This window comes from Palaemon carinicauda, chromosome 14, assembly GCF_036898095.1.
Source record: "Palaemon carinicauda isolate YSFRI2023 chromosome 14, ASM3689809v2, whole genome shotgun sequence".
Lineage (NCBI taxonomy): Eukaryota > Metazoa > Arthropoda > Malacostraca > Decapoda > Palaemonidae > Palaemon > Palaemon carinicauda.
Genome location: NC_090738.1, coordinates 18,304,755 through 18,332,254, shown reverse-complemented (window position 1 = coordinate 18,332,254; position 27,500 = coordinate 18,304,755). Strand labels below are relative to the sequence as shown.

The 27,500-nt window shown below is 39.2% G+C and overlaps 3 protein-coding genes across 3 annotated transcripts in view; 2 read left to right on the top strand and 1 right to left on the bottom strand.

The window, feature by feature from the left end:
- Window positions 1-19,805, top strand: part of LOC137652695 (pneumococcal serine-rich repeat protein-like) — a 25,438-nt gene extending 5,633 nt beyond the window's left edge. Inside the window, exons 4-5 of the mRNA XM_068386097.1 lie at window positions 1-19,702; window positions 19,759-19,805. The exon at window positions 1-19,702 is cut by the window's left edge and continues 173 nt beyond it. Coding sequence (XP_068242198.1) covers window positions 1-19,702; window positions 19,759-19,805 — 19,749 coding nt within the window. The remainder of the gene's footprint in view (window positions 19,703-19,758) is intronic.
- LOC137653452 (uncharacterized) overlaps window positions 1-27,500 on the bottom strand; it is a 427,638-nt gene that overhangs the window by 283,395 nt on the left and 116,743 nt on the right. The gene's annotated exons all lie outside the window — the stretch shown is intronic.
- LOC137653115 (uncharacterized) lies at window positions 18,163-21,470 on the top strand. Its single transcript, XM_068386510.1, has 4 exons — window positions 18,163-19,930; window positions 20,457-20,605; window positions 20,756-20,866; window positions 21,146-21,470. Exons 1-4 carry the CDS (start codon window positions 19,900-19,902, stop codon window positions 21,254-21,256), a joined length of 402 nt encoding a protein of 133 aa, XP_068242611.1. The 5' UTR covers window positions 18,163-19,899; the 3' UTR covers window positions 21,257-21,470.

Below are 27,500 nucleotides of genomic sequence, written 5' to 3'. Positions count from 1 at the left end.
ACGAAAATTCAACAAGTAACAACTGACCTGGATAAGATGATTCTGCAATTGCACCAGAAACTATACAGAACAATACGAGGATTAAAATCTAATAGAATTGGCTGCCCTTACGTGGAGACACGTCTTTTACGAATTGATGTCACACATGGAACTACAGATCAAAATGATGGGGTGCAGGTAGAAATGGAAACTGAAACAGCAAGTGGAACACAATGTTACCAGACTAACATATTCAGAAAGGTTGTCCCTACCACAAGACAAAATATTGAATGGAGCAATGGCACCTGTTACTGCATTTCAGAAACAACAACATCAATGTCTGTAACAGAACCAACAACACTAACTACTCAGAAAACTGAACACACAACTACCAAAACTGTCGAGACTACTGAAACAACTTCAGCCACAGCCTCTGGAATAGAGGTGTCTACTACCATTGAAGAAGGATCTTCAGGAACAGGAGCTGGACAATCACTTACAGAGACCACTGGTACCTCAGAAAAGAAGACCTCAACAAAAAGTGAGGAAACAACAGCCACAGGCACACAGAAAACTGCTATCACCTCAGGTGCGCCAACAACTCAGGAATCATCTGAATCAAGTTCTGAAGAAACAACTGAAACCTCTGCTGAGCATACATCATCTGAAGAATCATCTGAAGAAGAAACAGTTACAACACCATCCGATGCTACAACACTTTCTGGAGGATCTACTATTATTAAATCATCTACAACACCTACATCAAATGAATCAACATCAGCAAGTGAAAGAGAATCAACCGTATCTAGTGCTACAACAGCCTCTGAAGGATTTACTGGTAGTAATAAATCTACCTTATCCAGAGGGACAACTGTTTCTGGACCAGAAGAATCAACACCAACAACTCAGGAATCATCTGAATCAAGTTCTGAAGAAACAACTGAAACCTCTGCTGAGCATACATCATCTGAAGAATCATCTGAAGAAGAAACAGTTACAACACCATCCGATGCTACAACACTTTCTGGAGGATCTACTATTATTAAATCATCTACAACACCTACATCAAATGAATCAACATCAGCAAGTGAAAGAGAATCAACCGTATCTAGTGCTACAACAGCCTCTGAAGGATTTACTGGTAGTAATAAATCTACCTTATCCAGAGGGACAACTGTTTCTGGACCAGAAGAATCAACACCAACAACTCAGGAATCATCTGAATCAAGTTCTGAAGAAACAACTGAAACCTCTGCTGAGCATACATCATCTGAAGAATCATCTGAAGAAGAAACAGTTACAACACCATCCGATGCTACAACACTTTCTGGAGGATCTACTATTATTAAATCATCTACAACACCTACATCAAATGAATCAACATCAGCAAGTGAAAGAGAATCAACCGTATCTAGTGCTACAACAGCCTCTGAAGGATTTACTGGTAGTAATAAATCTACCTTATCCAGAGGGACAACTGTTTCTGGACCAGAAGAATCAACACCAGTAAGTGAAGCATCAGCAACAGGAACTGGTTCTACAACAGTGTCTTCAGGATCTACACATAATGATGGATCTACAGTATCTGCACCACATCAATCAACAACAACTAGTGAAGGACGATCAACTGCATCTTCTGCTTCAACTCCTTCAAGACAATCTACTGTTAGTAAAGTATCTACTTTATCAAGTGGAACAACAGTATCTGCACCAGAACAATCAACATCAAGTGAAGGTGGATCAACAGTATCTAGTGTTACAACAGCCTCTGAAGAATTCACCGGTACTAAAGGTTCTACATCGTCTAGTAGGACAACAGTATCTGCACCTGAACAATCAACATCAATAAGTGAAGGAACAGCAACAGGAACAGGTGTTACAACAACTTCTGAAATAATTACAGTTAGTGAACAATCTACTTTCTCTAGTGGAACAACAGTATCTACACCTGAAGAATCTACAACAGCAAATGAGGGAACTGAAACTGTTACCAGTATTTCAACGGCATCAGAAGGATTTTCTGGTACTAAAGGATCTACAGCATCCAGTGGAACAACAGTGTCTGAACATGAAGAATCAACATCACAGAGTGAAGGAACAGCAACAGATGTTACAACTGCGTCTGAAGGATATACTGGTAGCAAAGAATCTACTTTATCCAGAGGGACAACTGTTTCTGCACCTGAAGAATCAACACCAGTAAGTGAAGCATCAGCAACAGGAACTGGTTCTACAACAGTGTCTTCAGGATCTACACATAATGATGGATCTACAGTATCTGCACCACATCAATCAACAACAACTAGTGAAGGACAATCAACTGCATCTTCTGCTTCAACTCCTTCAAGAGGATCTACTGTTAGTAAAGTATCTACTTTATCAAGTGGAACAACAGTATCTGCACCAGAACAATCAACATCAAGTGAAGGTGGATCAACAGTATCTAGTATTACAACAGCCTCTGAAGAATTCACTGGTACTAAAGGTTCTACATTGTCTAGTAGAACAACAGTATCTGCACCTGAACAATCAACATCAATAAGTGAAGGAACAGCAACAGGAACAGGTGTTACAACAGCTTCTGAAATAATTACAGGTAGTCAACAATCTACTTTCTCTAGTGGAACAACAGTATCTACACCTGAAGAATCTACAACAGCAAATGAGGGAACTGAAACTGTTACCAGTATTTCAACGGCATCAGAAGGATTTTCTGGTACTAAAGGATCTACAGCATCCAGTGGAACAACAGTGTCTGGACATGAAGAATCAACATCACAGAGTGAAGGAACAGCAACAGATGTTACAACTGCGTCTGAAGGATTTACTGGTAGCAAAGAATCTACTTTATCCAGAGGGACAACTGTTTCTGCACCTGAAGAATCAACATCAGTAAGTGAAGCATCAGCAACAGGAACTGGTTCTACAACAGTGTCTTCAGGATCTACACATAATGATGGAACAACAGTATCTGCACCACATCAATCAACAACAGCCAGTGAAGGACAATCAACTGCATCTTCTGCTTCAACTCCTTCAAGAGGATCTACTGTTAGTAAAGTATCTACTTTATCAAGTGGAACAACAGTATCTGCACCAGAACAATCAACATCAAGTGAAGGTGGATCAACAGTATCTAGTGTTACAACAGCCTCTGAAGAATTCACTGGTACTAAAGGTTCTACATTGTCTAGTAGGACAACAGTATCTGCACCTGAACAATCAACATCAATAAGTGAAGGAACAGCAACAGGAACAGGTGTTACAACAGCTTCTGAAATAATTACAGGTAGTCAACAATCTACTTTCTCTAGTGGAACAACAGTATCTACACCTGAAGAATCTACAACAGCAAATGAGGGAACTGAAACTGTTACCAGTATTTCAACGGCATCAGAAGGATTTTCTGGTACTAAAGGATCTACAGCATCCAGTGGAACAACAGTGTCTGGAAATGAAGAATCAACATCACAGAGTGAAGGAACAGTAACTGACGTTACAACTGCGTCTGAAGGATTTACTGGTAGCAAAGAATCTACTTTATCCAGAGGGACAACTGTTTCTACACCTGAAGAATCAACACCAGTAAGTGAAGCATCAGCAACAGGAACTGGTTCTACAACAGTCTCTTCAGGATCTACTCATAATGATGGAACAACAGTATCTGCACCACATCAATCAACAACAGCCAGTGAAGGACGATCAACTGCATCTTCTGCTTCAACTCCTTCAGGAGGATCTACTGTTAGTAAAGTATCTACTTTATCAAGTGGAACAACAGTATCTGCACCAGAACAATCAACATCAAGTGAAGGTGGATCAACAGTATCTAGTGTTACAACAGCCTCTGAAGAATTCACTGGTACTAAAGGTTCTACATTGTCTAGTAGGACAACAGTATCTGCACCTGAACAATCAACATCAATAAGTGAAGGAACAGCAACAGGAACAGGTGTTACAACAGCTTCTGAAATAATTACAGGTAGTCAACAATCTACTTTCTCTAGTGGAACAACAGTATCTACACCTGAAGAATCTACAACAGCAAATGAGGGAACTGAAACTGTTACCAGTATTTCAACGGCAACAGAAGGATTTTCTGGTACTAAAGGATCTACAGCATCCAGTGGAACAACAGTGTCTGGACATGAAGAATCAACATCACAGAGTGAAGGAACAGTAACTGACGTTACAACTGCGTCTGAAGGATTTACTGGTAGCAAAGAATCTACTTTATCCAGAGGGACAACTGTTTCTGCACCTGAAGAATCAACACCAGTAAGTGAAGCATCAGCAACAGGAACTGGTTCTACAACAGTGTCTTCAGGATCTACTCATAATGATGGAACAACAGTATCTGCACCACATCAATCAACAACAGCCAGTGAAGGACGATCAACTGCATCTTCTGCTTCAACTCCTTCAAGACAATCTACTGTTAGTAAAGTATCTACTTTATCAAGTGGAACAACAGTATCTGCACCAGAACAATCAACATCAAGTGAAGGTGGATCAACAGTATCTAGTGTTACAACAGCCTCTGAAGAATTCACTGGTACTAAAGGTTCTACATTGTCTAGTAGGACAACAGTATCTGCACCTGAACAATCAACATCAATAAGTGAAGGAACAGCAACAGGAACAGGTGTTACAACAGCTTCTGAAATAATTACAGGTAGTCAACAATCTACTTTCTCTAGTGGAACAACAGTATCTACACCTGAAGAATCTACAACAGCAAATGAGGGAACTGAAACTGTTACCAGTATTTCAACGGCATCAGAAGGATTTTCTGGTACTAAGGGATCTACAGCATCCAGTGGAACAACAGTGTCTGGACATGAAGAATCAACATCACAGAGTGAAGGAACAGCAACAGATATTACAACTGCGTCTGAAGGATTTACTGGTAGCAAAGAATCTACTTCATCCAGAGGGACAACTGTTTCTGCACCTGAAGAATCAACATCAGTAAGTGAAGCATCAGCAACAGGAACTGGTTCTACAACAGTGTCTTCAGGATCTACACATAATGATGGATCTACAGTATCTGTACCACATCAATCAACAACAGCCAGTGAAGGACGATCAACTGCATCTTCTGCTTCAACTCCTTCAAGAGGATCTACTGTTAGTAAAGTATCTACTTTATCAAGTGGAACAACAGTATCTGCACCAGAACAATCAACATCAAGTGAAGGTGGATCAACAGTATCTAGTGTTACAACAGCCTCTGAAGAATTCACTGGTACTAAAGGTTCTACATTGTCTAGTAGGACAACAGTATCTGCACCTGAACAATCAACATCAATAAGTGAAGGAACAGCAACAGGAACAGGTGTTACAACAGCTTCTGAAATAATTACAGGTAGTCAACAATCTACTTTCTCTAGAGGAACAACAGTATCTACACCTGAAGAATCTACAACAGCAAATGAGGGAACTGAAACTGTTACCAGTATTTCAACGGCATCAGAAGGATTTTCTGGTACTAAAGGATCTACAGCATCCAGTGGAACAACAGTGTCTGGACATGAAGAATCAACATCACAGAGTGAAGGAACAGCAACAGATGTTACAACTGCGTCTGAAGGATTTACTGGTAGCAAAGAATCTACTTTATCCAGAGGGACAACTGTTTCTGCACCTGAAGAATCAACGTCAGTAAGTGAAGCATCAGCAACAGGAACTGGTTCTACAACAGTGTCTTCAGGATCTACACATAATGATGGATCTACAGTATCTGCACCACATCAATCAACAACAGCCAGTGAAGGACAATCAACTGCATCTTCTGCTTCAACTCCTTCAAGAGGATCTACTGTTAGTAAAGTATCTACTTTATCAAGTGGAACAACAGTATCTGCACCAGAACAATCAACATCAAGTGAAGGTGGATCAACAGTATCTAGTGTTACAACAGCCTCTGAAGAATTCACTGGTACTAAAGGTTCTACATCGTCTAGTAGGACAACAGTATCTGCACCTGAACAATCAACATCAATAAGTGAAGGAACAGCAACAGGAACAGGTGTTACAACAGCTTCTGAAATAATTACAGGTAGTCAACAATCTACTTTCTCTAGTGGAACAACAGTATCTACACCTGAAGAATCTACAACAGCAAATGAGGGAACTGAAACTGTTACCAGTATTTCAACGGCATCAGAAGGATTTTCTGGTACTAAAGGATCTACAGCATCCAGTGGAACAACAGTGTCTGGACATGAAGAATCAACATCACAGAGTGAAGGAACAGCAACAGATGTTACAACTGCGTCTGAAGGATTTACTGGTAGCAAAGAATCTACTTTATCCAGAGGGACAACTGTTTCTGCACCTGAAGAATCAACATCAGTAAGTGAAGCATCAGCAACAGGAACTGGTTCTACAACAGTCTCTTCAGGATCTACACATAATGATGGATCTACAGTATCTGCACCACATCAATCAACAACAGCCAGTGAAGGACGATCAAATGCATCTTCTGCTTCAACTCCTTCAAGAGGATCTACTGTTAGTAAAGTATCTACTTTATCAAGTGGAACAACAGTATCTGCACCAGAACAATCAACATCAAGTGAAGGTGGATCAACAGTATCTAGTGTTACAACAGCCTCTGAAGAATTCACTGGTACTAAAGGTTCTACATCGTCTAGTAGGACAACAGTATCTGCACCTGAACAATCAACATCAATAAGTGAAGGAACAGCTACAGGAACAAGTGTTACAACAGCTTCTGAAATAATTACAGGTAGTCAACAATCTACTTTCTCTAGTGGAACAACAGTATCTTCACCTGAAGAATCTACAACAGCAAATGAGGGAACTGAAACTGTTACCAGTATTTCAACGGCATCAGAAGGATTTTCTGGTACTAAAGGATCTACAGCATCCAGTGGAACAACAGTGTCTGGACATGAAGAATCAACATCACAGAGTGAAGGAACAGCAACAGATGTTACAACTGCGTCTGAAGGATTTACTGGTAGCAAAGAATCTACTTTATCCAGAGGGACAACTGTTTCTGCACCTGAAGAATCAACACCAGTAAGTGAAGCATCAGCAACAGGAACTGGTTCTACAACAGTGTCTTCAGGATCTACTCATAATGATGGAACAACAGTATCTGCACCTCATCAATCAACAACAGCCAGTGAAGGACGATCAACTGCATCTTCTGCTTCAACTCCTTCAGGAGGATCTACTGTTAGTAAAGTATCTACTTCATCAAGTGGAACAACAGTATCTGCACCAGAACAATCAACATCAAGTGAAGGTGGATCAACAGTATCTAGTGTTACAACAGCCTCTGAAGAATTCACTGGTACTAAAGGTTCTACATTGTCTAGTAGGACAACAGTATCTGCACCTGAACAATCAACATCAATAAGTGAAGGAACAGCAACAGGAACTGGTGTTACAACAGCTTCTGAAATAATTACAGGTAGTGAACTATCTACTTTCTCTAGTGGAACAACAGTATCTTCACCTGAAGAATCTACAACAGCAAATGAGGGAACTGAAACTGTTACCAGTATTTCAACGGCATCAGAAGGATTTTCTGGTACTAAAGGATCTACAGCATCCAGTGGAACAACAGTGTCTGGACATGAAGAATCAACATCACAGAGTGAAGGATCAGTAACTGATGTTACAACTGCGTCTGAAGGATTTACTGGTAGCAAAGAATCTACTTTATCCAGAGGGACAACTGTTTCTGCACCTGAAGAATCAACACCAGTAAGTGAAGCATCAGCAACAGGAACTGGTTCTACAACAGTGTCTTCAGGATCTACTCATAATGATGGAACAACAGTATCTGCACCACATCAATCAACAACAGCCAGTGAAGGCCGATCAACTGCATCTTCTGCTTCAACTCCTTCAAGACAATCTACTGTTAGTAAAGTATCTACTTTATCAAGTGGAACAACAGTATCTGCACCAGAACAATCAACATCAAGTGAAGGTGGATCAACAGTATCTAGTGTTACAACAGCCTCTGAAGAATTCACTGGTACTAAAGGTTCTACATCGTCTAGTAGGACAACAGTATCTGCACCTGAACAATCAACATCAATAAGTGAAGGAACAGCAACAGGAACAGGTGTTACAACAGCTTCTGAAATAATTACAGGTAGTCAACAATCTACTTTCTCTAGTGGAACAACAGTATCTACACCTGAAGAATCTACAACAGCAAATGAGGGAACTGAAACTGTTACAATTATTTCAACGGCATCAGAAGGATTTTCTGGTACTAAAGGATCTACAGCATCCAGTGGAACAACAGTGTCTGGACATGAAGAATCAACATCACAGAGTGAAGGATCAGTAACTGATGTTACAACTGCGTCTGAAGGATTTACTGGTAGCAAAGAATCTACTTTATCCAGAGGGACAACTGTTTCTGCACCTGAAGAATCAACACCAGTAAGTGAAGCATCAGCAACAGGAACTGGTTCTACAACAGTGTCTTCAGGATCTACTCATAATGATGGAACAACAGTATCTGCACCACATCAATCAACAACAGCCAGTGAAGGCCGATCAACTGCATCTTCTGCTTCAACTCCTTCAAGACAATCTACTGTTAGTAAAGTATCTACTTTATCAAGTGGAACAACAGTATCTGCACCAGAACAATCAACATCAAGTGAAGGTGGATCAACAGTATCTAGTGTTACAACAGCCTCTGAAGAATTCACTGGTACTAAAGGTTCTACATCGTCTAGTAGGACAACAGTATCTGCACCTGAACAATCAACATCAATAAGTGAAGGAACAGCAACAGGAACAGGTGTTACAACAGCTTCTGAAATAATTACAGGTAGTCAACAATCTACTTTCTCTAGTGGAACAACAGTATCTACACCTGAAGAATCTACAACAGCAAATGAGGGAACTGAAACTGTTACAATTATTTCAACGGCATCAGAAGGATTTTCTGGTACTAAAGGATCTACAGCATCCAGTGGAACAACAGTGTCTGGCCATGAAGAATCAACATCACAGAGTGAAGGAACAGCAACAGATGTTACAACTGCGTCTGAAGGATTTACTGGTAGCAAAGAATCTACTTTATCCAGAGGGACAACTGTTTCTGCACCTGAAGAATCAACATCAGTAAGTGAAGCATCAGCAACAGGAACTGGTTCTACAACAGTGTCTTCAGGATCTACACATAATGATGGATCTACAGTATCTGTACCACATCAATCAACAACAGCCAGTGAAGGACGATCAACTGCATCTTCTGCTTCAACTCCTTCAAGACAATCTACTGTTAGTAAAGTATCTACTTTATCAAGTGGAACCACAGTATCTGCACCAGAACAATCAACATCAAGTGAAGGTGGATCAACAGTATCTAGTGTTACAACAGCCTCTGAAGAATTCACTGGTACTAAAGGTTCTACATTGTCTAGTAGGACAACAGTATCTGCACCTGAACAATCAACATCAATAAGTGAAGGAACAGCAACAGGAACAGGTGTTACAACAGCTTCTGAAATAATTACAGGTAGTCAACAATCTACTTTCTCTAGTGGAACAACAGTATCTACACCTGAAGAATCTACAACAGCAAATGAGGGAACTGAAACTGTTACCAGTATTTCAACGGCATCAGAAGGATTTTCTGGTACTAAAGGATCTACAGCATCCAGTGGAACAACAGTGTCTGGACATGAAGAATCAACATCACGGAGTGAAGGAACAGTAACTGAAGTTACAACTGCGTCTGAAGGATTTACTGGTAGCAAAGAATCTACTTTATCCAGAGGGACAACTGTTTCTGCACCTGAAGAATCAACACCAGTAAGTGAAGCATCAGCAACAGGAACTGGTTCTACAACAGTGTCTTCAGGATCTACTCATAATGATGGAACAACAGTATCTGCACCTCATCAATCAACAACAGCCAGTGAAGGACAATCAACTGCCTCTTCTGCTTCAACTCCTTCAAGAGGATCTACTGTTAGTAAAGTATCTACTTTATCAAGTGGAACAACAGTATCTGCACCAGAACAATCAACATCAAGTGAAGGTGAATCAACAGTATCTAGTGTTACAACAGCCTCTGAAGAATTCACTGGGACTAAAGGTTCTACATCGTCTAGCAGGACAACAGTATCTGCACCTGAACAATCAACATCAATAAGTGAAGGAACAGCAACAGGAACAGGTGTTACAACAGCTTCTGAAATAATTACAGGTAGTCAACAATCTACTTTCTCTAGTGGAACAACAGTATCTACACCTGAAGAATCTACAACAGCAAATGAGGGAACTGAAACTGTTACCAGTATTTCAACGGCATCAGAAGGATTTTCTGGTACTAAAGGATCTACAGCATCCAGTGGAACAACAGTGTCTGGACATGAAGAATCAACATCACAGAGTGAAGGAACAGCAACAGATGTTACAACTGCGTCTGAAGGATTTACTGGTAGCAAAGAATCTACTTTATCCAGAGGGACAACTGTTTCTGCACCTGAAGAATCAACATCAGTAAGTGAAGCATCAGCAACAGGAACTGGTTCTACAACAGTGTCTTCAGGATCTACACATAATGATGGATCTACAGTATCTGCACCACATCAATCAACAACAGCCAGTGAAGGACGATCAACTGCATCTTCTGCTTCAACTCCTTCAAGACAATCTACTGTTAGTAAAGTATCTACTTTATCAAGTGGAACAACAGTATCTGCACCAGAACAATCAACATCAAGTGAAGGTGGATCAACAGTATCTAGTGTTACAACAGCCTCTGAAGAATTCACTGGTACTAAAGGTTCTACATTGTCTAGTAGGACAACAGTATCTGCACCTGAACAATCAACATCAATAAGTGAAGGAACAGCTACAGGAACAGGTGTTACAACAGCTTCTGAAATAATTACAGGTAGTCAACAATCTACTTTCTCTAGTGGAACAACAGTATCTACACCTGAAGAATCTACAACAGCAAATGAGGGAACTGAAACTGTTACCAGTATTTCAACGGCATCAGAAGGATTTTCTGGCACTAAAGGATCTACAGCATCCAGTGAAACAACAGTGTCTGGACATGAAGAATCAACATCACAGAGTGAAGGAACAGTAACTGAAGTTACAACTGCGTCTGAAGGATTTACTGGTAGCAAAGAATCTACTTTATCCGGAGGGACAACTGTTTCTGCACCTGAAGAATCAACACCAGTAAGTGAAGCATCAGCAACAGGAACTGGTTCTACAACAGTGTCTTCAGGATCTACTCATAATGATGGAACAACAGTATCTGCACCTCATCAATCAACAACAGCCAGTGAAGGACAATCAACTGCATCTTCTGCTTCAACTCCTTCAAGAGGATCTACTGTTAGTAAAGTATCTACTTTATCAAGTGGAACAACAGTATCTGCACCAGAACAATCAACATCAAGTGAAAGTGGATCAACAGTATCTAGTGTTACAACAGCCTCTGAAGAATTCACTGGGACTAAAGGTTCTACATCGTCTAGCAGGACAACAGTATCTGCACCTGAACAATCAACATCAATAAGTGAAGGAACAGCCACAGGAACAGGTGTTACAACAGCTTCTGAAATAATTACAGGTAGTCAACAATCTACTTTCTCTAGTGGAACAACAGTATCTACACCTGAAGAATCTACAACAGCAAATGAGGGAACTGAAACTGTTACCAGTATTTCAACGGCAACAGAAGGATTTTCTGGTACTAAAGGATCTACAGAATCCAGTGGAACAACAGTGTCTGGACATGAAGAATCAACATCACAGAGTGAAGGAACAGCAACAGATGTTACAACTGCGTCTGAAGGATTTACTGGTAGCAAAGAATCTACTTTATCCAGAGGGACAACTGTTTCTGCACCTGAAGAATCAACATCAGTAAGTGAAGCATCAGCAACAGGAACTGGTTCTACAACAGTGTCTTCAGGATCTACACATAATGATGGATCTACAGTATCTGCACCACATCAATCAACAACAGCCAGTGAAGGACGATCAACTGCATCTTCTGCTTCAACTCCTTCAAGAGGATCTACTGTTAGTAAAGTATCTACTTTATCAAGTGGAACAACAGTATCTGCACCAGAACAATCAACATCAAGTGAAGGTGGATCAACAGTATCTAGTGTTACAACAGCCTCTGAAGAATTCACTGGTACTAAAGGTTCTACATTGTCTAGTAGGACAACAGTATCTGCACCTGAACAATCAACATCAATAAGTGAAGGAACAGCTACAGGAACAGGTGTTACAACAGCTTCTGAAATAATTACAGGTAGTCAACAATCTACTTTCTCTAGTGGAACAACAGTATCTACACCTGAAGAATCTACAACAGCAAATGAGGGAACTGAAACTGTTACCAGTATTTCAACGGCATCAGAAGGATTTTCTGGCACTAAAGGATCTACAGCATCCAGTGGAACAACAGTGTCTGGACATGAAGAATCAACATCACAGAGTGAAGGAACAGTAACTGAAGTTACAACTGCGTCTGAAGGATTTACTGGTAGCAAAGAATCTACTTTATCCAGAGGGACAACTGTTTCTGCACCTGAAGAATCAACACCAGTAAGTGAAGCATCAGCAACAGGAACTGGTTCTACAACAGTGTCTTCAGGATCTACTCATAATGATGGAACAACAGTATCTGCACCTCATCAATCAACAACAGCCAGTGAAGGACAATCAACTGCATCTTCTGCTTCAACTCCTTCAAGAGGATCTACTGTTAGTAAAGTATCTACTTTATCAAGTGGAACAACAGTATCTGCACCAGAACAATCAACATCAAGTGAAAGTGGATCAACAGTATCTAGTGTTACAACAGCCTCTGAAGAATTCACTGGGACTAAAGGTTCTACATCGTCTAGCAGGACAACAGTATCTGCACCTGAACAATCAACATCAATAAGTGAAGGAACAGCTACAGGAACAGGTGTTACAACAGCTTCTGAAATAATTACAGGTAGTCAACAATCTACTTTCTCTAGTGGAACAACAGTATCTACACCTGAAGAATCTACAACAGCAAATGAGGGAACTGAAACTGTTACCAGTATTTCAACGGCATCAGAAGGATTTTCTGGCACTAAAGGATCTACAGCATCCAGTGGAACAACAGTGTCTGGACATGAAGAATCAACATCACAGAGTGAAGGAACAGTAACTGAAGTTACAACTGCGTCTGAAGGATTTACTGGTAGCAAAGAATCTACTTTATCCAGAGGGACAACTGTTTCTGCACCTGAAGAATCAACACCAGTAAGTGAAGCATCAGCAACAGGAACTGGTTCTACAACAGTGTCTTCAGGATCTACTCATAATGATGGAACAACAGTATCTGCACCTCATCAATCAACAACAGCCAGTGAAGGACAATCAACTGCATCTTCTGCTTCAACTCCTTCAAGAGGATCTACTGTTAGTAAAGTATCTACTTTATCAAGTGGAACAACAGTATCTGCACCAGAACAATCAACATCAAGTGAAGGTGAATCAACAGTATCTAGTGTTACAACAGCCTCTGAAGAATTCACTGGGACTAAAGGTTCTACATCGTCTAGTAGGACAACAGTATCAGCACCTGAACAATCAACATCAATAAGTGAAGGAACAGCAACAGGAACAGGTGTTACAACAGCTTCTGAAATAATTACAGGTAGTCAACAATCTACTTTCTCTAGTGAAACAACAGTATCTATACCTGAAGAATCTACAACAGCAAATGAGGGAACTGAAACTGTTACCAGTATTTCAACGGCATCAGAAGGATTTTCTGGTACTAAAGGATCTACAGCATCCAGTGGAACAACAGTGTCTGGACATGAAGAATCAACATCACAGAGTGAAGGAACAGCAACAGATGTTACAACTGCGTCTGAAGGATTTACTGGTAGCAAAGAATCTACTTTATCCAGAGGGACAACTGTTTCTGCACCTGAAGAATCAACATCAGTAAGTGAAGCATCAGCAACAGGAACTGGTTCTACAACAGTGTCTTCAGGATCTACACATAATGATGGATCTACAGTATCTGCACCACATCAATCAACAACAGCCAGTGAAGGACGATCAACTGCATCTTCTGCTTCAACTCCTTCAAGACAATCTACTGTTAGTAAAGTATCTACTTTATCAAGTGGAACAACAGTATCTGCACCAGAACAATCAACATCAAGTGAAGGTGGATCAACAGTATCTAGTGTTACAACAGCCTCTGAAGAATTCACTGGGACTAAAGGTTCTACATCGTCTAGTAGGACAACAGTATCAGCACCTGAACAATCAACATCAATAAGTGAAGGAACAGCAACAGGAACAGGTGTTACAACAGCTTCTGAAATAATTACAGGTAGTCAACAATCTACTTTCTCTAGTGGAACAACAGTATCTACACCTGAAGAATCTACAACAGCAAATGAGGGAACTGAAACTGTTACCAGTATTTCAACGGCATCAGAAGGATTTTCTGGTACTAAAGGATCTACAGCATCCAGTGGAACAACAGTGTCTGGACATGAAGAATCAACATCACAGAGTGAAGGAACAGCAACAGATGTTACAACTGCGTCTGAAGGATTTACTGGTAGCAAAGAATCTACTTTATCCAGAGGGACAACTGTTTCTGCACCTGAAGAATCAACACCAGTAAGTGAAGCATCAGCAACAGGAACTGGTTCTACAACAGTGTCTTCAGGATCTACACATAATGATGGATCTACAGTATCTGCACCACATCAATCAACAACAGCCAGTGAAGGACGATCAACTGCATCTTCTGCTTCAACTCCTTCAAGACAATCTACTGTTAGTAAAGTATCTACTTTATCAAGTGGAACAACAGTATCTGCACCAGAACAATCAACATCAAGTGAAGGTGGATCAACAGTATCTAGTGTTACAACAGCCTCTGAAGAATTCACTGGTACTAAAGGTTCTACATCGTCTAGTAGGACAACAGTATCTGCACCTGAACAATCAACATCAATAAGTGAAGGAACAGCAACAGGAACTGGTGTTACAACAGCTTCTGAAATAATTACAGGTAGTCAACAATCTACTTTCTCTAGTGGAACAACAGTATCTACACCTGAAGAATCTACAACAGCAAATGAGGGAACTGAAACTGTTACCAGTATTTCAACTGCATCAGAAGGATTTTCTGGTACTAAAGGATCTACAGCATCCAGTGGAACAACAGTGTCTGGACATGAAGAATCAACATCACAGAGTGAAGGAACAGTAACTGAAGTTACAACTGCGTCTGAAGGATTTACTGGTAGCAAAGAATCTACTTTATCCAGAGGGACAACTGTTTCTGCACCTGAAGAATCAACACCAGTAAGTGAAGCATCAGCAACAGGAACTGGTTCTACAACAGTGTCTTCAGGATCTACTCATAATGATGGAACAACAGTATCTGCACCTCATCAATCAACAACAGCCAGTGAAGGACAATCAACCGCATCTTCTGCTTCAACTCCTTCAAGACAATCTACTGTTAGTAAAGTATCTACTTTATCAAGTGGAACAACAGTATCTGCACCAGAACAATCAACATCAAGTGAAGGTGGATCAACAGTATCTAGTGTTACAACAGCCTCTGAAGAATTCACTGGTACTAAAGGTTCTACATCGTCTAGTAGGACAACAGTATCTGCACCTGAACAATCAACATCAATAAGTGAAGGAACAGCAACAGGAACAGGTGTTACAACAGCTTCTGAAATAATTACAGGTAGTCAACAATCTACTTTCTCTAGTGGAACAACAGTATCTACACCTGAAGAATCTACAACAGCAAATGAGGGAACTGAAACTGTTACCAGTATTTCAACGGCATCAGAAGGATTTTCTGGTACTAAAGGATCTACAGCATCCAGTGGAACAACAGTGTCTGGACATGAAGAATCAACATCACAGAGTGAAGGAACAGCAACAGATGTTACAACTGCGTCTGAAGGATTTACTGGTAGCAAAGAATCTACTTTATCCAGAGGGACAACTGTTTCTGCACCTGAAGAATCAACATCAGTAAGTGAAGCATCAGCAACAGGAACTGGTTCTACAACAGTGTCTTCAGGATCTACACATAATGATGGATCTACAGTATCTGCACCACATCAATCAACAACAGCCAGTGAAGGACGATCAACTGCATCTTCTGCTTCAACTCCTTCAAGACAATCTACTGTTAGTAAAGTATCTACTTTATCAAGTGGAACAACAGTATCTGCACCAGAACAATCAACATCAAGTGAAGGTGGATCAACAGTATCTAGTGTTACAACAGCCTCTGAAGAATTCACTGGTACTAAAGGTTCTACATCGTCTAGTAGGACAACAGTATCTGCACCTGAACAATCAACATCAATAAGTGAAGGAACAGCAACAGGAACAGGTGTTACAACAGCTTCTGAAATAATTACAGGTAGTCAACAATCTACTTTCTCTAGTGGAACAACAGTATCTACACCTGAAGAATCTACAACAGCAAATGAGGGAACTGAAACTGTTACCAGTATTTCAACGGCATCAGAAGGATTTTCTGGTACTAAAGGATCTACAGCATCCAGTGGAACAACAGTGTCTGGACATGAAGAATCAACATCACAGAGTGAAGGAACAGCAACAGATGTTACAACTGCGTCTGAAGGATTTACTGGTAGCAAAGCATCTACTTTATCCAGAGGGACAACTGTTTCTGCACCTGAAGAATCAACATCAGTAAGTGAAGCATCAGCAACAGGAACTGGTTCTACAACAGTGTCTTCAGGATCTACACATAATGATGGAACAACAGTATCTGCACCACATCAATCAACAACAGCCAGTGAAGGACGATCAACTGTATCTTCTGCTTCAACTCCTTCAAGAGGATCTACTGTTAGTAAAGTATCTACTTTATCAAGTGGAACAACAGTATCTGCACCAGAACAATCAACATCAAGTGAAGGTGGATCAACAGTATCTAGTGTTACAACAGCCTCTGAAGAATTCACTGGTACTAAAGGTTCTACATCGTCTAGTAGGACAACAGTATCTGCACCTGAACAATCAACATCAATAAGTGAAGGAACAGCAACAGGAACAGGTGTTACAACAGCTTCTGAAATAATTACAGGTAGTCAACAATCTACTTTCTCTAGTGGAACAACAGTATCTACACCTGAAGAATCTACAACAGCAAATGAGGGTACTGAAACTGTTACCAGTATTTCAACGGCATCAGAAGGATTTTCTGGTACTAAAGGATCTACAGCATCCAGTGGAACAACAGTGTCTGGACATGAAAAATCAACATCACAGAGTGAAGGAACAGCAACAGATGTTACAACTGCGTCTGAAGGATTTACTGGTAGCAAAGAATCTACTTTATCCAGAGGGACAACTGTTTCTGCACCTGAAGAATCAACATCAGTAAGTGAAGCATCAGCAACAGGAACTGGTTCTACAACAGTGTCTTCAGGATCTACACATAATGATGGATCTACAGTATCTGCACCACATCAATCAACAACAGCCAGTGAAGGACGATCAACTGCATCTTCTGCTTCAACTCCTTCAAGACAATCTACTGTTAGTAAAGTATCTACTTTATCAAGTGGAACAACAGTATCTGCACCAGAACAATCAACATCAAGTGAAGGTGGATCAACAGTATCTAGTGTTACAACAGCCTCTGAAGAATTCACTGGTACTAAAGGTTCTACATCGTCTAGTAGGACAACAGTATCTGCACCTGAACAATCAACATCAATAAGTGAAGGAACAGCAACAGGAACAGGTGTTACAACAGCTTCTGAAATAATTACAGGTAGTCAACAATCTACTTTCTCTAGTGGAACAACAGTATCTACACCTGAAGAATCTACAACAGCAAATGAGGGAACTGAAACTGTTACCAGTATTTCAACGGCATCAGAAGGATTTTCTGGTACTAAAGGATCTACAGCATCCAGTGGAACAACAGTGTCTGGACATGAAAAATCAACATCACAGAGTGAAGGAACAGCAACAGATGTTACAACTGCGTCTGAAGGATTTACTGGTAGCAAAGAATCTACTTTATCCAGAGGGACAACTGTTTCTGCACCTGAAGAATCAACATCAGTAAATGAAGCATCAGCAACAGGAACTGGTTCTACAACAGTGTCTTCAGGATCTACACATAATGATGGATCTACAGTATCTGCACCACATCAATCAACAACAGCCAGTGAAGGACGATCAACTGCATCTTCTGCTTCAACTCCTTCAAGACAATCTACTGTTAGTAAAGTATCTACTTTATCAAGTGGAACAACAGTATCTGCACCAGAACAATCAACATCAAGTGAAGGTGGATCAACAGTATCTAGTGTTACAACAGCCTCTGAAGAATTCACTGGTACTAAAGGTTCTACATCGTCTAGCAGGACAACAGTATCTGCACCTGAACAATCAACATCAATAAGTGAAGGAACAGCAACAGGAACAGGTGTTACAACAGCTTCTGAAATAATTACAGGTAGTCAACAATCTACTTTCTCTAGTGGAACAACAGTTTCTACACATGAGGAGTCTACAACAGCAAATGAGGGAACTGAAACTGTTACTAGTCTTTCAACAGCATCTGAAGGATATTCTGGAAGTAAAGGATCTACAGCATCCAGTGGAACAACAGTGTCTGGGCATGAAGAATCAACATCACAGAGTGAAGGAACTGTAACAGACGTTACAACTGCGTCTGAAGGATTTACTGGTAGCAAAGAATCTACTTTATCCAGAGGGACAACTGTTTCTGGACCTGAAGAATCAACACCAGTAAGTGAAGCATCAGCAACAGGAACTGGTTCTACAACAGTGTCTTCAGGATCTACTCATAATGATGGAACAACAGTATCTGCATCTCATCAATCAACAACAGCCAGTGAAGGACGATCAACTGCATCTTCTGCTTCAACTCCTTCAAGACAATCTACTGTTAGTAAAGTATCTACTTTATCAAGTGGAACAACAGTATCTGCACCAGAACAATCAACATCAAGTGGAGGTGGATCAACAGTATCTAGTCTTACAACAGCCTCTGAAGAATTCACCGGTACTAAAGGTTCTACATTGTCTAGTAGGACAACAGTGTCTGCACCTGAACAATCAACATCAATAAGTGAAGGAACAGCAACAGGAACTGGTGTTACAACAGCTTCTGAAATAATTACAGGTAGTCAACAATCTACTTTCTCTAGTGGAACAACAGTATCTACACCTGAAGAATCTACAACAGCAAATGAGGGAACTGAAACTGTTACCAGTCTTTCAACGGCATCAGAAGGATTTTCTGGTACTAAAGGATCTACAGCATCCAGTGGAACAACAGTGTCTGGACATGAAGAATCAACATCACAGAGTGAAGGAACAGCAACAGATGTTACAACTGCGTCTGAAGGATTTACTGGTAGCAAAGAATCTACTTTATCCAGAGGGACAACTGTTTCTGCACCTGAAGAATCAACACCAGTAAGTGAAGCATCAGCAACAGGAACTGGTTCTACAACAGTGTCTTCAGGATCTACACATAATGATGGAACAACAGTATCTGCACCTCATCAATCAACAACAGCCAGTGAAGGACAATCAACTGCATCTTCTACCACAGAGTGTATACCAGCTCCAGATGAAATAGCAAAAGAAATTATTGATTTAAATAAAGATCTAGGTGATCTGCAGCTTCAAATTGAAATCACAACTACACAGCTTGTGAATTGTTCTCAGGATGCTGGAAAAATTACAGAAGTCAAGATACTCTCTTCAAACCTTGAAGCTTTAGTTACTGAACTTAACAACATCATTAGAAAGTTGGAAGAACTGCAAGGAGGGAGACGTCGTTTCCTTTTGTCATCTTCCATCTTGTCAATGCTCAACTCTGCTGGTATTCAAAGCCATGGTAAGGAAGAGGCTTATAAGGTCAACCACTGTTAACATTGATTTATCTTTTAGAAGTAATGTGCCATTACATCCGACAGCCTTTTTTGGCATTGTTTAATAACAGACCAACTATCTATAATACAGGTGTACATGTGCAATTATTTCATTTATTATAAAACTGACATTATAATTTTCTGTACTAGACGATGGTCTGCTTCTTCTCTCATTTTTTTTTAAATTGCTGAGATTTCCTGTCAACAAGAAATTGTAATTCTAAAGCAAAAATATTTACTTGTCAAGTCAAGCCATTGCTATATATGTCACTCACTAAGAACTAATTATTTCAAGTTCAATGCCTTTCTCAGGGCTTCTTTCTGACTCTGTTCTTCACAAAAGGATTTCTTGTTATGTGTGTCAAATAGAGACATTAAAAAACACACATTTATTGGCATTTTGAATATTTAGCAGAGCTGGCGTTATACTAATAACACTGACTTTATGTAACTGCAATGACTGTTTATTAATCAAATCTTTCCTTTGGACAGTGGACTGTGCCCTAAATGCTGAGTCACTGCTGGCTTCAACCAGAAATATGGAAAGAATGCTGAGCTCCCTCCAGACCAACCCTCTAGTAGACAAAACCCAGGAAGAGGTCGCCTGTGCAACCAGGAAGATTTTGTCTGCATTTTCTAATGTGAGTTTTTTCTCTCCCCCTCAGATGACTGACTAAATAGTGCTATACATGAGATGTATAGTGATATATGTGGAATAATTCACCATCTCTGCCAATAACATGTAATAATACCACAGGATGGAGTTTTTTATTATTATCTGTGCATTCCAGGTGGCCAAAGGAACAGCGTCACTTACAAAAGATGAAAAGGAAGAGGTACAGTCCATCTTAGACAATTTGAGTCAGTCTAAGTTCAAGCAGCTTTCAAAGGCACTCATTGAGGTAAGTTCTCTGCTAATAAGCTAGTTTACTTCTATCCTAGATGAATCAACACAAGCCCCCGAACAAATGTCTACTATAAATCTCCCTCCTTCTCCAGAAAAGAACTCAAATGTGGATAAATTGACATCTCTCAGGAAGGAATTAATTCTTGAACTAAATCATCTCGCCAAACAAGATCCAATTTGCTACCCATTATTTCTTTGATAATAAAATTTTTGATATGCGAGTGTGTCTCTCACTAAGCTCCCCCCTCTATCTCTCTCTCTCTCTCTCTTTCAGAACCAAAAATCTAACGAAGCCTTGAAGCGTAGCTTGGAGAACCGCCTTGAGTACCTGTCCAACAGGAAAAGACTGGTAGAAGAGGCCCTTTCAGTTGCCAAGTCGCGTTAGACAACTTGACATCAGAAGTTGACATCGATGGTTTCCCAAAGGAAGGTCTAAGCATCCCTGATTTCTATTTCAATCATCTAGGCCTAAATCAAACAGAATCCTCTACAATATACAAGTGGCAACTTTCCCTTTGGGAAAACTGATCTCTCTCAATCTGAAGTAGCCAAAAATGTATTGATTAAGGGAGTCTCATAATTTACAAAGGATGATGAATGGCCGGATATTGAATTAAAAACAATTAATTCTATATTGCAAATGTATAATATTCATGAATAAATAATTTGACATACATCTATCACGTCTCATTACCCCCATTAGTTTTCTTTGTTATGCAGGATTTTTATTGGTGTGTCTCCCTTCGAAAACTAATTGCTTGCATAGCCCTGTAGTAGCTTTTAATCTTAATTTACAAGAGAATCTGACAGTTGTTTTTACCATCAGGTCCACATAACATTGAAAAACCAAAGAGAACTAGCTTCGAATGACACTGCTTTCAATAAAGTTTTGTATGACAAAAATATCTAGTTTATGTTCAATGAAATTGCCTGATGCAGAGATCCCAAATGATTTTACTGACATCAGCGACCTCAACGAATGCCTCTTCGATGAATTCCCGACAGTGGGACAAATACCATATCGGCAGAGACCCTGACAACGGTATATCTTATGACCACTAAATAAAATCCATTTTAGGGTTGTGGTAGCCTACTGGAAACGTCCCTGCCTTGCGTTCTACCAGGCTCGGGTTCGAGACCTTCTCAAGCTCGATAGTTTCTTGCAGCGTCTGCAACCTCACCATCCTTGTAAGCTAAATAAGGAGGTTGGGGGAACCTATTTAGTAGATTTACCTGCTGAGTCATCAGCAGTCATTGCCTTGCCCTCCCTGGTCCTAGCTTGGGTGAAGAGGGGCTTGGCCACTAACCATATATATATATATATATATATATATATATATATATATATATATATATATATATATATATATATATATATATAGGTCATTGACACTGTCCCTTACCTCTGCCTTCATAGGCGGCCTTTAAACCTTATCGGACTCGAAAGAAAGGTGTAATAACGTTTAAGACACCTTACATGATGTCAGGAATCTCCTTCTGTCTAGAAACTAACCTGGACATTTAATTTGATGATTATCATTATCGAAATGAGGATACAAACCAGCCCAATGAGTCAAGCTCGACTCTTACAGAGCTGGCCCAATGAAATTTACCAAGAAAAAAATACCATTTATAATAATGCTGAAAATAAATATAAGAAAATATATAGTAAATATAGTGAATAATAAATAAATAAATTGAGGTAAAAATCTGTGATAAATATAAATTTAAATCTTTTCTATAAAACCTATGTTTCTTAAAAAAAAAAAAAAAAAAAGTTAAAATCTTAAAATCAGAAATTCTCAAGAGTCCGATGAAAGGTCGATGACACTTTTTCTTTGCAATGGCTAAAAATGTTTTATGCTTAAAGCTAAAGTTAATTTGATGAGCCTCATCCTTTAACCAGAGGTTCATTACCACTCCCACCCCGCAAAAAAAAAAAAAAAAAAAAAAAAAAAATTCGTATTCCCCATCTTCCTCCGATGCTCCAACCCAGCATCTTACGCATAAGCACCTGCTTCGTTTATCGTCAGTTTCATTTCTCTGTATTCTATATTCTGGACGCACGCCCTCGTCAAAAACATACTCCCCTTCCACCACACCAACCCAACCATTACAGTCCCCCACCCCCCATCCTGCCACAATGTCTAAGACCTTTCACATTATTAATTTTCTGAAGATGCTTTCTTCCGAGTATCCTGTCTTTCGTTGAGACTATTCCTTGTTGTTAAGACATTTCTCGTCTATTTGGTTACAGGAAAATAATACACGGACCGGGTTACTTCTCGCGTTCATCTTCAACGTTTCTTCACTACGGGACAAGGTCTATAGACCTTGCTACGGGACACCTCTGTAGATCTCTGTCAGCTGAATTTGTAAAGAAAGTTGACTTCATTTGGAACATTATGTGTTAAAGACTATTATTTTTAATATTATTATTATCATTATCATTATTATTATCATTATTATTATTATTACCTGCTAAGTTACAACTAGTTGAAGAAGCAAGGTGCTATAAGCCCAAGGGCTCCAAGAGGAAAAAATATCCCAGTGGGGAAAGGAAATAAAGCAATAAACTATAAGAGAAGTAACGAACAATTAAAATAAAATATTTTAAGAAGAGTAAAAACATCAAAATAGATCTTTCATAGATAAACTATAAAGAGATACTGATCTCAGCCTGTTCAACATAAAACATTCGCTGCATGTTTGAACTTTTGAAGTTCCACCTGAGATGTTTTCTTTACTTTGTTTCATACTTTCTTCTTGAACTGCAGTTTTACGGTCATCTTTATTTTCCCAATTCTAATTCTTTTTTATGAGAAACATCCATTTCTGTGAATGATAAAAAACATAACGATGCCTATCTGCTACTTTGATGATGCTACAAAAGCAACCTCTCTCTCTCTCTCTCTCTCTCTCTCTCTCTCTCTCTCTCTCTCTCTCTCTCTCTCTCTCTCTCTCTCTCTCATTTCTATGGTTTCAATATCCAGACATTCAAACCCTTTCACTTGTTTGCTTTAGACAATCCATGAATGTCTTTTTATGACTGATCAATTACATACTGTTCACTAACACTCTCTCTCTCTCTCTCTCTCTCTCTCTCTCTCTCTCTCTCTCTCTCTCTAAGGGGCGACGCCAAACTAAAGCAACACTCTCTCTCCTATTAATTTAAAATTTTGATTTTTGAATCGTGGATGAAACACCCGTGCAATAAAAGTAATCTGTTTCTCACATCTACACTGGAGGCTCATCAGCATCCAGTCGAACTCCCCGCACAAACAGAGCCCTTACGTATCTCCTAAATACAATCTCTCTCTCTCTCTCTCTCTCTCTCTCTCTCTCTCTCTCTCTCTCTCCTGACACATAAGTATCAAGGTTTCTTTTCCACGTGCTTATAATCTCCATTCTCTCCACATAACCAAACCACATCCCCACACTTTAATGTATCTTTTTCCCACGATTTTAACAAGTTTCTCATCAGTCATCACAGCTTCGTCGTTTCCAAAGGAATTTCAATCGTATTTACCTATCAAAAATTTATTAGCACATCAATACAACGCATGAAAGCATCAAATCAATCATTTTTGTTTGGCCGAATTTAACTTATGATATAACAGGCGAGGAGTCTTGTACAGAATACATGTTTGACTAAGGGTAAGGTACTTGCAAGAAGTTCAGTGTTCCAGCCATTTCATGAAGCACCCAACTTGGGTACCTTAATGTCTCTTATTTGTCTTTAATTGAAACTATTTTCACTTAAAGATCAAATCTTTTTTCTTTATTTAACCAACACACGTTCTTTCTTGGCCCTTCCCTGCAACTTTCTATTACAGCGTCTCTCTCTCTCTCTCTCTCTCTCTCTCTCTCTCTCTCTCTCTCTCTCTCTCAATCTATTTTTTGAGAATTCCACCCCGGACACCACCAGGATTTGAAACTTCCTTGGCCTGTATTCCGAGATTCCCTTTAAGTTTTTTAAAGTCAAAAGGCAGCCTTCGTCATTCGGAACTAAATAATTCATTACAATTGTTTCCATTATATCTCGCAATTGTGATTGAGTAAATACGTATTTTTTTTTTTTTTAGGAAATACACATTCAGTGACGAGTCAATACACATGTGTAATCTACAGTTACACAATAAATTATACCATTCTTTTGTTTTATGCTATCGTTGATGTATTCTTTTGTTTTATGCTATCGTTGATGTAATCTTTTGTTTTATGCTATCGTTGATGTTTAAAAGAACATTTCATGAACAGTTATTGAAGTCCGAAAACTTTAATAGCAATCTAGTTCTCTTGCTTGAGGGTACACTCGGATACACTATTCTACTTTATTTCTCTTCCTCTTGTTTTGCTAAAGTTTTTATAGCTTATATGGTAGATATTTATTTAATTGTTGTTACTATTCTTTTTCCTTGTTGCCTTTCCTTACTAGGCTATTTTCCCTGTTGGAACTCTTGGGCTTAGAGCATCCTGCTTTTCCTACTAGGGTTGTAGCTTAGCAAGTAATAATAATAACGACAGTGGAGGTCCTGTAGAGAGCGAGGTTCCCCTGTTGTATGGGACCGGAAAAGCAGCCATCAAAGTAAGTAAGTAAGTAAGTAATAATAATAATAATAATAATAATAATAATAATAATAATAATAATAATAATAATAATAATAATAATAATAAGCAATAGACAATTTGGGGAAAAAATAACAATAAAAGTAAAAATATTAATGGGAAAATAAAAAAACGGGAAAAGAGGTAACTTTACAAAAAAAGTATGATCGTCTGAAATTAAGTCAGATATCTTTTTGAACTCATAATTAAAATAGATCATAAAAAAAATCAAGAAAGGGGAAGATGAGGCAATAGCAGGGATGTACGTTTGGAATTAAATAATAAAATTAGCATATTTTTCCCACGCCTGCGATGAAAATCACTCTTATACCATCAGGTGACCTGGACCTAATCTTTATAACCCAGTCAATAAAAACACGATTAGCAAAAGCATAACAAAATTAAAAATTACATGGAACCAAAGAAAAAATATCTTTAATACATTACTGTTATGCTCCTTTTTTAAAAATATTTTATCAACTGTTAATTATTTTTCATATTGTTTATTCATTTCCTTATTTCCTTCCTTCGCGGGACTATTTTTTCCTGATGGAACCCTGGGGCTTATAGCATCTTGCTTTTCTAACTAGAGTTGTAGCTTAGCAAATAATAATAATAATAATAATAATAATAATAATAATAATAATAATAATAATAATAATAATAATAATATTGGTACTGAGACTGGCGCTATTTCCGGGCAAAATTAGTCGAAAATACACCATTTCATTTTCCAAAGGATGTATCCTAATAAAAATCTCATAGAGTTTTATTGGAATACAAACATTGAAATCGACAGAATATTAACTAATAATTAGAATATTATAAAACAACGGTATCGAAGAATTGTTCGTAAAATGTTCGTTCGAACAATTAGTAAATCGAACAATTGGTTTTCGAAGAAGAATAGTCCGTAATCCATATGCTGTCACCCCAACCCCGATTTTTTTTTCCTCCTTCACAATCTTTTTTTTCTTCTTCTTCTTCAGGAAAGCCAGAGGACCTTGGATAGGAAGTTCCTCCTAGTGAATGGGCTTTGGATATATAAAGCCGACGTCGGGTCAGGTCGCTAGTCAGTTCGTCCCCACGCATCCACCGAGAGTGAGTATCAGACTAGCCCCGTCGGTTGGTGTGCCCCTTTCAGAAAGGTCCCGGGCCACGCCACTCTTGATTCCGGTCGTATTCGTTGCAAAGTTTGTGAGCGCTTGCTATTTTTGAGGGGTTTGAAGAACTCTCTTTCCCAACTGGGATGTTTCTACTGTACTTTCTTCTCTGCTTTCAATCCATCTATCTATCATCTCGCTTTCCTAGTTTCTTTGTATTCAGGTACATCCAAAATTTTCCTTTTCACTTTTTTTTCTTTGTAAGAGAATGTGTTCCTATTACATTAACTTCTTCGGCTTATAAACATATCTAAATGGGTTAGCCGTTTCGAATGAGTCTTTTCCACCTATAGCTATCTTGCGCCTCTGTTTCATTAATACCCTTCTCTCTCAAGTCCTCCCGTACACAGTCCCTCCATCTCCTTCTTAGTCGTCTTCTTCTACTAAGAACCTTGATTTCCATAGTATGTCTCCCCACAAGATACTCCAACCTCCTCAGTAGATGTCGATACTATATCAACTTTCCTTCCTGCACTTTTCCTTGATATTTCGAAAACCTTTATAGATCCTCTTATATAGTCCTTCCTGATTTTAACTTCTCTTGCCACTCCAGATATCCACAAAGCATTATCAATTTCTGCTACAATTACAATTACAATTTCAATTACATCAACAATGATTTCTTTTTCTTCTTGTTCCTCAAGTTTACATCTTCCTTTCTCCAGCATCCAAGTTCTGATGAAATCAGAATTACAGATTATGAAGAAAATATACTAAATACTGAGCATCGCCCCAGTATAGAGCTGACCATCTATATCTTACATAATTCACCATCGCCGCTAGTTCTAAAAAAATAGTCCACTGCAGGACTAAAGGCCTCAGATATGCTCTTCCCCTCACGTCGGTTTATGGCTTTTC